This window comes from Cetorhinus maximus, chromosome 15 (genome assembly GCF_964194155.1).
Source record: "Cetorhinus maximus chromosome 15, sCetMax3.hap1.1, whole genome shotgun sequence".
Classification (NCBI taxonomy): Eukaryota; Metazoa; Chordata; class Chondrichthyes; order Lamniformes; family Cetorhinidae; genus Cetorhinus; species Cetorhinus maximus.
This window is the reverse complement of record NC_135893.1, coordinates 54,722,744-54,737,461: the sequence shown is the minus strand read 5'-3', so window position 1 is coordinate 54,737,461 and position 14,718 is coordinate 54,722,744. Positions and strand designations below refer to the sequence as shown.

The 14,718-nt window shown below is 47.1% G+C and overlaps 1 protein-coding gene across 1 annotated transcript in view; it reads left to right on the top strand.

Moving 5' to 3' along the window:
• baiap3 (BAI1 associated protein 3) overlaps window positions 1-14,718 on the top strand; it is a 72,078-nt gene that overhangs the window by 8,726 nt on the left and 48,634 nt on the right. The window contains exons 2-7 of the mRNA XM_078558426.1: window positions 3,201-3,291; window positions 4,068-4,145; window positions 4,404-4,511; window positions 5,745-5,804; window positions 9,610-9,676; window positions 12,934-13,147. Of these exons, the coding sequence (XP_078414552.1) occupies window positions 3,201-3,291; window positions 4,068-4,145; window positions 4,404-4,511; window positions 5,745-5,804; window positions 9,610-9,676; window positions 12,934-13,147 (618 nt within the window). The remainder of the gene's footprint in view (window positions 1-3,200; window positions 3,292-4,067; window positions 4,146-4,403; window positions 4,512-5,744; window positions 5,805-9,609; window positions 9,677-12,933; window positions 13,148-14,718) is intronic.

Below are 14,718 nucleotides of genomic sequence, written 5' to 3'. Positions count from 1 at the left end.
TTAATAACGGAAACTTCATCCTGCCCTTGGATGAGGTTTCATGAAAAAAGCAAAGTCCACCTGGCTGATTCGCACGTCCGCCAACCATAAAGTTGGACAGGCCACGAAAAATTAGAGGCAGTTACAACTTTAATGACTCTAATTAGCCTCTTGATTGTCGGCAGGCACACTTCCAACTTTTGCATGTGCCCGCTGATCGAAATATTGCGTGAGCATTTGGGACGCTCACTCGACGCCATCTTGCACAATTTCTCGTCCAGTCAGGTTGGGCGCACTCCCACATACTGACCTAAAAGCCCTGTCTGTGTCATTCTCTTTTTCTGTCTCTGGTTGCCCTTTTTAACTTAATTCCTCGCTCCTGTCCCTGTCTCTTTCTTTTTTCCTCCTCACTTCCCTGCACCTTCTCTCTCCCCCTGTCCAACCCCTGGCTGCGTGTCTGTCTTTCTTCCTTCCTTTATAAATGTTTCTGACTCTCTGCCTTCCCATCTTTGTTTGCTCTTTCTCTCACTCCAGCAGCAGCTGCGAACAATTAAGTTGATTTTCTTCCTGCAGGTTTTTGCTGACTTTTATTGTTAGAATTTGTTTAAAACTCATGTCTGATTTTGAATGACTGTCTCTTGTGAATCCTATGAATCTGGCCGTCAGGATGATCTGCAAGTGATGGTCTCCTAGCAACAGTTCAAGGTCCACGGCAATAGAAAATTTTCCAATCATAACCAGAATCCTACTTGGTGGACCAACCCTCCCCAAACACCCCCTCTCCCTAAAACCCCTCTCTTCCTAAAACCCCCCTCTCCCTAAAACCTCCTCTTCCTAAACCCCACTTCCCAAACAACCCCTCTCCAAACACCCCCTCCCCGAACCCTCAACTCCCCAACCACAGCCCACCTAGCCAAGTATATCAAAGCATTTGCGATATTTAATAAAAGCATATTCCAAAATTTCAGACTGTTATGGTCTGCCAAATGATCCCAAAGACCATCAGTAAAACTGTTATGTCTCCATATTGGGGGGTGGGGTGGGGGGAAGGGTCACTATTCGGGCAGGGGTTGTGTCTATATGCAGGGTGTCAGTATTCAGTATGGGGGCTGGGTCTATACTGAGGGAGGTCAGCACTCAGTATGGGGGTGGCTGTGTCTATATGGTGGGGGAGGTCTATATTCAGTATGGGGGGTATGTCTATATGGGGGTGTCAGTATTCAGTAGGGGGGCTGTGTTTATATGGGGGGGTGTCAGTATTCAGTATGGGGATATGTCTATATGGGGGGTCAGTATTCAGTATGGGGGTTGTGTCTATATGGGGGTCAGTATTCAGTATGGGGGGCTGTGTCTATATGGGGGTCAGTATTCAGTATGGGGGGCTGTGTCTATATGGGGGTCAGTATTCAGTATGGGGGGCTGTGTCTGTATGGGGGGGTCAGTATTCAGTATGGGGCTGTGCCTATATGGGGGGGGTCAGTATTCAGTATGGGGGGCTGTGCTTTTATGGGGGGTCAGTATTCAGTATGGGCTGTGCCTATATGGGGGTCAGTATTCAGTATGGGGCTGTGCCTATATGGGGGGTCAGTATTCAGTATGGGGCTGTGCCTATATGGGGGGGGGTCAGTATTCAGAAGGGAGGGGCTGTGTCTATATGAGGGTCAGTATTCAGTAGAGGGGGCTGTGCCTATATGGGGTGTCAGTATTCAGAAGGGAGGGGCTGTGTCTATATGGGGTGTCAGTATTCAGAAGGGAGGGGCTGTGTCTATATGAGGGTCAGTATTCAGTAGAGGGGGCTATGCCTATATGGGGTGTCAGTATTCAGAAGGGAGGGGCTGTGTCTATATGGGGAGGGTCAGTATTCAGTATGGGGCTGTGCCTATATGGGGGGGGTCAGTATTCAGTATGGGGCTGTGCCTGTATGGAGTTGTGTCTATATGGAGGGTCAGTATTCAGTAGAGGGGGCTGTGCCTATATGGGGTGTCAGTATTCAGAAGGGAGGGGCTGTGTCTATATGGGGAGTGTCAGTATTCAGTATGGGGGCTGTGTCTATGTGGGGTTGTGTCTATATGGGGTGTCAGTATTCAGAAGGGAGGGGCTGTGTCTATATGGGGAGTGTCAGTATTCAGTATGGGGGCTGTGTCTATGTGGGGTTGTGTCTATATGGAGGGTCAGTATTCAGAAGGGGGTCTGTGTCTATGTGGGGGGTCAGTATTCATAAGGGGGGCACTCTGCCTATGGGGGGGGGTCAATATTCATTATGGGGGTGCTCTGCCTATGTGGGGGGGGCTCTGCCTATGTGGGGGGGGCTCTGCCTATGTGGGGGGGGCTCTGCCTATGTGGGGGGGTCAATATTCATTATGGGGGGGCTCTGCCTATGTGGGGGGGGGTCAATATTCATTATGGGGAGGCTCTGCCTATGTGGGGGGGGCTCTGCCTATGTGGGGGGGGTCAATATTCATTATGGGGAGGCTCTGCCTATGTGGGGGGGGCTCTGCCTATGTGGGGGGGGTCAATATTGAGCACAGGTGGGCTGTGTCTATATGGGGGTCTGTATTCAGTATGGGGTGGTCAGTATGAGGGTGTGTCTATATGGGGGTGTTTAATATTTATTATGGGGAGCTGTGTCTATATGTAGGGTTTGTATTCAGTATTGGGGGGGTCTGTTTATATGGGGGGTCTGTATTTAGTATGGGGGGGGTGCCTATATTGTGGTGTTCAGTATTCAGTATGGGGGGGTCTGTTTATATGGGGGGTCTGTATTTAGTATGGGGGGGTGTCTATATTGGGGTGTTCAGTATTCAGTATGGGGGGGGTCTGTTTATATGGGGGGGAGTCTGTATTTAGTATGGGGGGGTGTCTATATTGGGGTGTTCAGTATTCAGTATGGGGGGGTCTGTTTATATGGGGGGGTCTGTATTTAGTATGGGGGGGTGTCTATATTGGGGTGTTCAGTATTCAGTATTGGGGGGGTCTGTTTATATGGGGGGTCTGTATTCAATGTGGGGGGGGCTCTGTCTATATGGGGTTTCAGAATTCAGTATGGGTGGGGTCTGTGTCTAAATGGGGGGGTCTGTATTTAGTATGGGGGGGTGTCTATATTGGGGTGTTCAGTATTCAGTATGGGGGGTGTTGTATTGATGCTCAGTCTAGCTGCGTGTGTTGCTGAAGCTCCTTCCAGCTTCAACAGGTTCAAAAAAGATATTTTCTCTCTGCGACAGGACTGATGAAGGAGGTGACGGTGATTTTTTTGAAAAACTGACCGCCATTCAACGGAAGCAGGAGAGTTTACAGTGTCTGGACTACACGCAGGTACTATGCTGTCGCTGCTCCCCACAGAGCTCCAGGGCTGCCAAGGGAAACATTCAGCTGTCTGGCTGAATTCACTGACCTAAGCTCCCAGTGCCCCTGCTGCTCAGATTCCCCAGAGTGACTGCTCCATGAATACAATGCTGCCTGGGGCAGGGATAGGGTTTTTCTGTATGTGATGCTGGGAGACGGTCAGATTGGTGGCCTGAGTGGGTAAGACCCACATGGTCATTGTCTGTGGTCAGTGCCCGTGGTCAGTGTCTGTGGTTTTTGTCTGTGGTCAGTGCCCATGGTCACTGTTTGTGGTCAATGCCCATGGTCAGTGTATGTGGTTTTTGTCTGTGGTATGTGCCCATGGTCAGTGTCTGTGGTATGTGCCCATGGTCAGTGTCTGTGGTATGTGCCTGTGGTCAGTGCCCATGGTTAGTGCCTGTGGTCAGTGTCTATGGTTAATGCCCATGATTAGTGCCCGTGGTCAGTGCCCATGGTCAGTGCCCGTGGTCAGTGTCTGTGGTCAGTGTCTGTATTTTCTGTCTGTGGTCGGTGCCTGTATTTTCTGTCTGTGGTCGGTGCCTGTATTTTCTGTCTGTGGTCGGTGCCTGTATTTTCTGTCTGTGGTCGGTGCCTGTATTTTCTGTCTGTGGTCGGTGCCTGTATTTTCTGTTTATGGTTGGTGCCTGTGGTCAGTCCCTGTGGTCAGTGCCCAAACCACAGTTCTCTGCCATTGTTTTTGAATTCCAAGTCAAATATAACTTCTTTATTTTCTCTGTTTGCCACAGCCACTGGGAGATGCCAGTGACACCCTCTCTCCTCAAACAGTCGGGCACAAGAACAAGCTGAAGATGTCATACGGAGAGGTAACATCCACCTTCGCCTTCAAGGACAACTTGGAGTGCACGGGGTGGGGAGAGGGGGGTTTGAGAGCCAAGGGTGGGGGGAGTTGGTGACTGGGAGTTATGGGGTGATGGTGGGGGGAGGAGTTTATGGGCAGGGGTCAGGGGGTGGTGCTTGGTGACTGCGGATAAGGGGAAGATGAGGATGAGGCAAGGTGACTGATGATGGGACTGGCAGCAGTACAATACTCTTTCAGCTGTTTGTTGTCTCTGTTCCCATAGCTGCTTTTGCTTTACGAGGATGTGCTGTACACCCTGATCCACCAAACCGGTGTCCCCTCCTCAACACACATCACAGACCAGGATGAGATGCTCCGCTATATGCAGAAGGTAATTCAAGAGTTACAGGCAGCCCCACATGGTACCCCCAGGGATATAAGCAGTGCCACATTGTAATCCCAGGGGTAAGATAATGCCACACTGTAACTCTGATGGCACAGGTAGTCTCACATTGTAACTCCAGTGGTACAGACAGTCTCATACTGTAATTCCAAGGGTACAGACTGCCCCACACTCTGTCCCCACAATTACAGGCAGTCCTACACTGTAACTGCCACCACACAGACAGTACCACACTGTAACCCAAGGGGTACAGGAATACTCACACTGTAAAGGCTACAGACTGTCACATGCTGTAACTCTAGGGGTAAGGGCAGTCCCACATTGTAACTCCAAGGGTACAAGGAGCCCCACACTGTAACCCCAGGTGTACAGGCAGCCCTACACTGTAATCCCAGGGTTACAGGTAGTCTCACATTGTAACTCCAGGGGTACAGACTGTCACATGCTGTAACTTCAGGGGTACAGGCAACCCCACACTGTAACCCCAGGGGTACAGGCAGCCCCATACTATAACCCCAGGCAGTTGTAGGTGGAGAAGCATTAACAGAATGTATGGCATAGTTATCTTAGGGAAAGGGGCGGAGACAGAGAGAGTGAAATATACAAACAGATAGAGACAGAGGAGAAAATAGAGATAGGCACAGAGACAGACAGAAATAGAGGCAGGGAGGCCCAAATTAGAGACAATGGTGGATTTAAACTCTCCCACCTGGAAATTAAAACTGGTGCTGGGGATCAAGCTCATTACTGAGACCACTTGAGTTTGATTGTATTGAAGTGGGGCCTGTAATGACGCTGATCCAGAACTGTAGGTTCACCTCTGGGTGGCTAGTGGGGAAGCTGCTCCATGTATCTGTGGTTACAGAGTGAGGTGTGTATGGGCTGATTATCTTTCCTTGCAATGCAAACATCCTGTTTCATAGATTCCCGCACATCCACCATCCTCTTGGAATAACTTCCTCCCTGGATGGGATAGACTGACTATTTGGAAACATTATGACTTGGGGCAGAGAGTGGGCTGGCATTGGTCAGAATTGCTGCTCCTGACTCCTGCCAGGAATTTGATGGTCATCAATGTCAGGGTAGATAGGATCGTATTCAGCTGTGATGCCCCCTGTAGTTGAATATGCTCACTGCCTAGGTTCACATCTGAAGAGTGGCTGTTTGTGTATAATGATATATTCAGACTGTGAGAGGATAATGCGATTTTAAATGTTGCAGGTTTTCAAGCTGGATGAGAGCGACCATGAGGCCGTGATGCAGAGAGTGAAAGAAGCAAAGGTAAAGGTGTCTCCAGGTGTTGGAGCTCAACATTGGGGGATTGCTGACACAGTAAACGTGCTACTCCAGCACAGGAGACAAATTCCCAGTAAACCTTCCCCAATATTCCCAGTAAACCTATGCTGTGACTAGTTTAAGGGAACTTAACCCAATTTGTCTGCAGTTACAAATCTTTTTAGTTTAAAAGGATTTACACCCCTGATTTACAACCCCCCAATTTCCACCTCCCCCCACCCCCAATTTACGCTGTCTGATTTACACCACCACCCTGGTTTACACCCCCTTGTTTACACACCCTGATATACACCCCCCCGATTTACACCACCCCCGATTTACACCCCCCAATTTACACCTCCCCCCCGATACATGCCCCTCGATTTAAACCCCCGCGATTTACAATCCTGATTTACTTCCCTTACAACCTCCCCATTTACAACCTCTGATTTGGACACCAACCTCCCCCCTTCAATTTTCCTTCCTACCTGCACTGACCGGGACAGTTATTCTTGGCTCCAAAGTGTGGATCACAGGTAATCTGGATTGGTCATTTTTGACTGTCAGCCCACCGTATATCTTTTTGGTTCCTGCTCAAAATAGAGAAATGCAGATAATTGTTTATAAACTGTTCAGGTCAAGTAGCAGGAGACTGGAACTGACATATATTTTGGGTGCCAATTCACATAGAATTTCTTCCTCATCTTTAAAAAAACTTTCTTTGCTTCTGTAGCAAACTATATGCCCAGATGCAATGTCAGGAAGCGTTATACCCACAGTTTGATGCCGGAGTGTTGGGGAGCAATGTCCATGGTTTCAGGCTGCGATACCTGGGGTGTATTGTCTGAGGTGCAATGTCCAAGGTGTCAGGGTACAAAGCCCAATGTGCGGGGTGCAGTGTCTGGGGGTTCCTCGTTTGTGGGTGCCAGGGCTTGTGGGTGCCAGGGCTTGTGGGTGCCAGAGCTTGTGGGTGCCAGGGTTTGTGGGTGCCAGGGCTGGGGCGTGCCAGGTCTAAGATGCAGTGCCTTGTTTTCATGGGTGTCTGCTGGGCCTAGACTTTTAGAAGCAAACACCAAAGTAGAGCTGGGAGTTAATTCCATGAGTCTGCTCAGCTAATGCTGCAGTTTCTGGAGTTGAGGGCAAAGGAAATCAGGAATGAATTTAGTATTTTTTTGAAGTTTTCTCTGAGATGGATTAATGCAAAATCACAGTTACACAAATCTAAGCGCAAAAGAGGCCATTTGGCCCATCGTGCCAGCACTGCTGCTTCCTTCACACCAGAGCTCTCTACTCTGGTCCCGATTCCCTGCCTTTTCCCTAAGCCTTTAATATATTTTTCCTCTGTGAGTGATTCCCCTGTAACTGACTCAGCTTCCCTCACTCCCTGTGGGAATGGACCCCATCTTCCAGTCATCCTTTGGGGGAATATTTCTTTGAGCCTCTCTGAAAAGATTCAACTTTAAAACTTTGGGACAATCTCCTTTGCTTTCTCTTTTTAGTCACCAGTGATTTTCTCAATCCTGCCAGGTGATTCATGGTTACTGGCTGGTTGGCATGTCCGCTTTTTGTTCACTTGTGGTTTCCTGGTGTATATGAAAATGTGAGGTGTGGCGATTTGTGTTAAAGATCAGACTTTTGTACCTGTAGTTTGAGTTGGCTCTGCTGTCTTTATGTCCCATTTAAAAATCGGCTGTCTATAATGATTCTCTATACAATGATTTTTCAGTGTGGAATTTATTGTTCACTATATCATGGCTGAGCCACATAGAATCATAGAAATAATCATCTTGAGAAACCTGACACAGAAGATCCCTGGTTTCAATTTTCCGCAAAGCTTGAGGATAAACCTAAACCGCATCCGCACAATTCAATGCGAATACATGATGTACAAGTGAAAAGCTAAATATTCTTCAGTGTGCAACTGTGGTCACCCAGGGCAGACCATGAACATTTAACATTCAATGCCCAATTCATAAACACAAAGGAGAAATCACAGTGACGCACTGTGCTACTCCTGATATAATTATCTGACTTAACGACTGGAATGTAAAATTATAGATACTGTTATACATCTACATCAGCCAGAAGAAAGAGAGAGAAACCAAAGAACGGGGCCCATCAGCTACCATGCCTGTTTCCATTCTTTACGAGAGCTATCCAATTAGTGCTACTCTCCTGCACTTTCCCCAGAGCCATATGATTCTTTTTCCATCAAGTATTTATCCAAATTTATTTTGAAAGTTACTATTATGCACCTCTGACAGTGCAGCACTTCCTCGATACTGCCCCTCTAACAGTGCAGTACTCCCTCAGTACTGCCCCTCCAACAGTACAGTACTCCTTCAGTATTGCCCCTCCAATAGTGCAACACTTCGTCAGTACTGCCCCTCCAACAGTCCAGTACTCCCTCAGTACTGACCCTCCTATTGTTCAATATTTCCTCAGTACTAACCCTTTGACACTGGAGCACTCCCTCATTGGCGCTCCACGCTGAAAGTATCATCACCCCTTCATGCAGTGCATTCCAAATCATAACAATGATTTTTTTCCCCTCATGTCGACTCTGATTCTTTTGCCAATTACCTTAAATCCGTGTCCTCTGGTTACTGACAGTTCTGCAGCTGGAAACAATTTCATTTTTATTTACTCATCATAACTGTTCATGATTTTGAACATCTCTATCAAATCTCCTATTGGCCTTCTCTGCTGTAGGGAAATGATCCCAGTTTCTGTACAGAATGGAAGTCCCTCCTCTCTGATACTGTTCTAGTAATTCCTTCTAAAGGATGGTGCCCAGAATTGAAGACACATTTCATCTGTAGCCTGTGTCTTATAGAGAGCTTTAGCATGACTTCCTTACTTTTATACTCTATTCCTTTGTTTAGAAAGCTAATTATCTGTCTTATTTAACAGACTTCTCAACTTGTCCTGGCGCCTTCACAGATTTTTGAACATACACCCCCAGGTCTCTCTGTTCCTGCACCCCTTTCAAATTTACCATTAAGTTTATAGAATGGTTGCAACTCAGAAGAAGGCAATTTGGCCCACTGTGTCTGTGCTGGCTCTCTGTGAGAGCAACTCAACTAATCCTATCCCCAGGGTAGCTGATTGGCCCCCTTCTTTAGTTCCTCATAGCCTTGCAAATCTTTTCTTTTCCTGCAAATAATTATCCAATTCCCTTTAGAAAGCCACTATAGAATCCGTCTTCAGCACACACACAGACAGTGCATTCCAGAGCCTAACCACTTGCTGTGTTTTTAAAAAAAAAAAAAAAATTTTGCCTCATGCCACCTTTAAATCAGTGTCGTCTGGTTCTCTATTGCCTCTCCTCATTCTTCCTATCACTTCATACTCCTCTGCATTAAATTTCATCTGCCGTGAATCTGCCCAATTTCCCAGTCTGTCCAAATTTTCCTGAAGTCCAATACTGTCTCCCTCATTCTTTACTAGATTTCTGAGTTTTGTAACATCTCCAAACTTTATAAACCCAATTCCAGGTAATTAATATAGATCTCAAAAAGATGCTTTAAGAAAAGAAAATACCTCAGAACAGAATCAGATAGACAGCAGAAGTCCTCTTCCTGCCATCTTGCCTGCCGCAGTTACTAGTGGTCTTGTTGTGTTCAAGGAGTAGCTTCTAGTCTTATCAAAAATCAGATAAAAATGTGGAAAGAGTAGCTTATCTTGTTCGACGATTTGATTTGTACACTGGCTGTTTATTTCGTCTCTTGCAGGTGGTCCTGTGCATTTTCCAGTGGTCAGTGATTAACCCCAGGCTGTGCTAATACCTGTTTCCTTGTGTCTCCTGCAGATGCCCTCCTGGTCCCTGAAAGTGACTGTCATTGGGGCAAGAAACCTACTGGCCAAAGATGCCAATGGTGAATAACCTGAAGTTTCCCATCTGGCAGAGACCCTGTGAAATGGCAGCTGCCTTCTGTGTTCATTTGTCTACTGCAGTTCTATATTAATCTTCAAGGGGGGGAGAGATACTGAACCTGTTCAGGGAGGGGGCTTATAGGTGGATCAAGTTTCACACTCCCTATGTATTGTTTCATGACGCGGGTTGAAAGTGGAGGTATTACTGTTCTTATATAGTAACTAACATCAAACAAACAAGGAGTTCAGGTAAATGAAGTGATTACTCAGTGTATTAACACAGTTTTTTCTCCCCTGCACTCATCTAATCTAGTCAATAATTAGCAGTAGCTGGAAAGTACTGTGTAAGCAGACTAGGTTCTTTCTTGCATTTTAGACAGGGTAAACTCACTCTCAGCTGTAGGAGCTGAGTAGTTAATTAGCTAACTGGCTGAATCTGGTTACTGTAGCCCCAGTTCATTTTTACTATAAATTCACTGTCCTGTAGTGCAGCCTTAGCAAATGGAGTACAGCTGGCTAACTGAGTGAAGACTTGGGGCTGAATTTTACGTTCGTCGGAAGGGCTTGCGCCCTACCCGATCAGGCATAAAATCATGCACAATGACGTTGGGCTCGCGATCTTTTGGTCAGTGAGTGCACGCGAGAGTCGGCAGCACGTCTGCCGACAATTAAGAGGCCTACTGAGGCCCTTAAGCAATTAATTAATTTATATTTTTCGCTGCCTGTTCAACCATTCAGTTGGCGGGTGGGTGAATAGATCAGGCGGCCTCTGCATTTTAACGAAACCCCATCCATGGGTGGGGTGAGGTTTCCAACGGTAAATAAAAATCCGTTAAATACTTTGCCCACTCATTTAACCTATCTATGTCACTTTGTAGACTAGGTAATTAGGAAATAGCTGTAAATGAGGAAATGGAAGGGAGGGAGGAACTTGGAAAAATTCCAATCACCAGGAAGTGGTATTGAGCAAATAATTGGGGCTGTGGGCTGACAAATCCCCAGGTCTGGATGGACTTCACCCTAAGGTCTTGAAAGAAGTGGGTAGTGAGATAGTTGATGCATTGGTTTTAATTTTTCAAAATTCCCTAGATTCGAGGAAGGTTCCATTGGATCGGAAAATAGCAAATGTAACTCCTTTATTCAAAAAGGGAGGGAGACAGAAAGCAGGAAACTATCGGCCAGTTAGCTTAACATCTGTCATAGGGAAAATGTTAGAAGTTATTATTAAAGATGTTATAGCAGGGCACTTAAAAAATTTCAAGGCAATCAGGCAGAGTGCACATGGTTTTGTAAAAGGGAAATCATGTTTAACCAATTTATTGGAGTTCTTTGAAGGAGTCACATGAGCTATGGATAAAGGGGAACTGGTGGATGTGCTATACTTAGATTTCCAGAAGCATTTGATAAGGTGCCACATCAAAGGTTATTGTGGAAAATAAAAGTGCATGATGTAGGGGGTAACATATTGTCATGAATAGAAGATTAGCTAGCTAACATGAAGCAGAGAGTTGGCATAAATTAGTCTTTTTCTGATTGGCAGGATGTGATGAGTGGCCTGCCACAGGGATCAGTGCTGGGGCCTCGAATTTTTACAATTTATATAAATGACTTGGATGAAGGGACCGAAGGTATGGTTGCTAAACTTGCTGATGACACAAAGATAGGTAGGAAAGTAAATTGTGAAGAGGACGTAAGGAGGCTACAAAGTGACACAGATAGGTTAAATGAGTGGGCAAAGATTTGGCAAATGGAGTATAATGTGGGCAAATGTGAAATTCCTCATTTTGGCAGAAAGAATAAAAAAGAAGCTTCTTATCTAAATGGTGAGAGATTGCAGAGCTCTGAGATTCAGAGGGATCTGGGTGTCCTAGTGCATGAATCACAGAAGGTTAGTATGCAGGTACAGCAGGTAATTAGGAAACCTAATAGAATGTTATCACTTATTGTGAGGGGATTTGATCACAAAAGTAGGGAGGTTATGCTTCAGTTCTACAGGGCACTGGTGAGACCACATCTGGAGTATTGGTCTCCTTACTTAAAGAAAGATGTAAATTCGTTAGAAGCAGTTCAGAGAAGGTTTACTAGACTAATACGAGGAATGGGCAGATTGTCTTATGTGGAAAGGCTGGATCAGTTAGGGTTGTATCCAGTGGAATTTAGAAGAGTAAGAGGCAACTTAATTGAAACTTTTAAGATCTTGAGGGCTCTTGACAGGTTGGATATGGAGAGGATGTTTCCCCTTGTAGGAGAATCTAGAACTAGGGGTCACTGTTTAAAATTAAGGGGTTGCTCATTTAAGACAGAGATGAGGAGAAATTTTTTCTCTGAGGGTCGTGAATCTTTGGAACTCTCTTCCTCAAAAGGCAGTGGAAGCAGAGTCTTTGAATATTTTTAAGGCGGAGCTACATAGATTCTTGATTAACAAGGAGATGAAAGGTTATCGGGAGTAGGCAGGTATGTGGGGTTGAGGTTACAATCAGATCAGCCATGATTTTAGTTGAATGGCAGAGCAGGCTCGAGGGGCCGAGTGGCCAATCCTGCTCCTAATTCTTATGTTCATATGTATCTCCTCATTAATATAACATCCCACCATCATGTTAAATATCTTCCAGCACCTTGTCCGTGTGGTCAGTATTCAGCCTGAGCTCGGGCACTGAGTGTTAACAAGCTATTTAACTACAGGTGGAAGCATCTATGAAGGTGGTGGTTAGGTTTAAAACCTTGCAGCACTAACACTACACTGCATTTTCCTTTAATAAGTGAAAATAGAGCCATAGTTTATCAGCATATACCATCTAGATTGAGGAAATATGTGGCTGGTGCAAGCACAGCCAACCAATCAGTTCACTTCTCCATGAATGCACATGGACCTGTTAGACACGATCCCAGATATTACTCCATGATCCTGGTGATTCCTCTGTGATCTTAGTGATTACTTCATGATCCTGGGATACTCTGAAGCTTTGATATCCTGGGATCCTAGTGATTATTCTAAAATCCCGTGAGATTTCTCTGGGATCCCATGTGGTTACTCTAGGACCTTGGCGATTACTCTGGGAACCCGTGTGGTTACTCTGAGATCCTAGTGTTTTACTCTGGGATCTGACCAATGTCACGGATTTGTGTGCCTGCCCCACCACATCCCACCTCCCTCTGCCACCAGCTCCCCTTTGACTGAATGAGCACCAACGACTGTCCAGTGAGTTTTGGTGACTGGCTGAGAGGTCACAAAGCATTTACTCTCTGATACTCCGTGCAGGTTTCAGCGATCCCTACTGTATGTTGGGAATCACTCTGGGAAGGGCCACACGGGAGACCGAGGAGAAGAAAGAGCGGAAATTCAGCTTTAGGAAGAAAAAGGACAGGATAGAGAAAAGGTCGAGCCTCAGAGAAGCACTTCCTGCCAAGTACATTCAGGTCACAGATGTCAAACCAAACACACTGAATCCAGTGTGGAACGAGAGCTACACGTTGTGAGTATCGAGCCTGCTGCGCAATGAGACAGCTGCACTGTTGGGGAAGCAGTAGCAAGGGAGTGCTGCACTTCAATATTGAGGGAGCGCCACACTGGTGGAGGAATAGTACTGAGGGTGGGTTGGTATTGAGGATGGGTCAGTACTGAGGGAGTGCTGCACTGCCGGAGGGGCAGCACTGAGGGTATGCTGCAGTGTCGGAGGGTCAGTACTGAGTGAGCACTGCATTGTTGGAGGGGCATTACTGAGGGAGTGCTGCACTGTCGGATGGTCAGTACCGAGGAGGTGCTGCACTGTCAGAGGGTCAGTATTGAGGGAGTGCTGCGCTGTCAGATGGTCAGTACTGAGGAGGTGCTGCACTGTCGGAGGGTCAGTACTGAGGGAGTGCTGCACTGTCGGAGGGTCAGTACTGAGGGAGTGCTGCACTGTCGTGGGGTCAGTACTGAGGGAGTGCTGCACTGTCGGAAGGTCAGTACTGAGGGAGTGCTTCACTGTCGGAGGGTCAGTACTGAGGGAGTGCTGCACTGTCGGAGGGTCAGTACCGAGGGAGTGCTGCACTGTTGGAGGGTCAGTAGCGAGGGAGTGCTGCACTGTCGGAGGGTCAGTACCGAGGGAGTGCTGCACTGTCGGAGGGTCAGTAGCGAGCAAGTGCTGCACTGTCGGAGGGTCAGTAGCGAGGGAGTGCTGCACTGTCGGAGGGTCAGTAGCGAGGGAGTGCTGCACTGTCGGAGGGTCAGTACCGAGGGAGTGCTGCACTGTCGGAGGGTCAGTACTGAGGGAGTGCTGCACTGTCGGAGGGTCAGTACCGAGGGAGTGCTGCACTGTCGGAGGGTCAGTACCGAGGGAGTGCTGCACTGTCGGAGGGTCAGTACCGAGGGAGTGCTGCACTGTCGGAGGTCAGTACCGAGGGAGTGCTGCACTGTCGGAGGGTCAGTACCGAGGGAGTGCTGCACTGTCGGAGGGTCAGTACCGAGGGAGTGCAGCACTGTCGGAGGGTCAGTACCGAGGGAGTGCTGCACTGTCGGAGGGTCAGTACCGAGGGAGTGCTGCACTGTCGGAGTGTCAGTACCGAGGGAGTGCTGCACTGTCGGAGGGTCAGTACCGAGGGAGTGCTGCACTGTCAGAGGGTCAGTACCGAGGGAGTGCTGCACTGTTAGGGGGGCTGTGCTGAGCGAGTGCTGCACTGTTGGGGGCTGGTAGTGATGGAGCACTGCACTTTTATGGTGCCATCTTGCTGGTGAGAAGTCAGGTGGATGTAATTTGAAGAAGAAAAACTGAGTTGTTGATGTCCTGGCAAATACCTACCCCTCATTTAACATCACCAAATAAGAACGAATTGTGAGGAGTGAAACAGAGTTAATGTTTCACCTGAAATGTTGACTCTTTTTCTCTTTCCACAGATTTGCCTGCCCTGAGTATTTCCAACATGTTTCTGTTTTTATTTCAGATTTCCAGCATCCACAGTATTTTGCTTTTGGACACAAGCTGGCTGCTGCATGTCCTTTATTACATGTGTGACTAAAGTTTAGTGTTTCATCAAGTGTAAAGCGCTTTGGGGTGTTCAGACATCA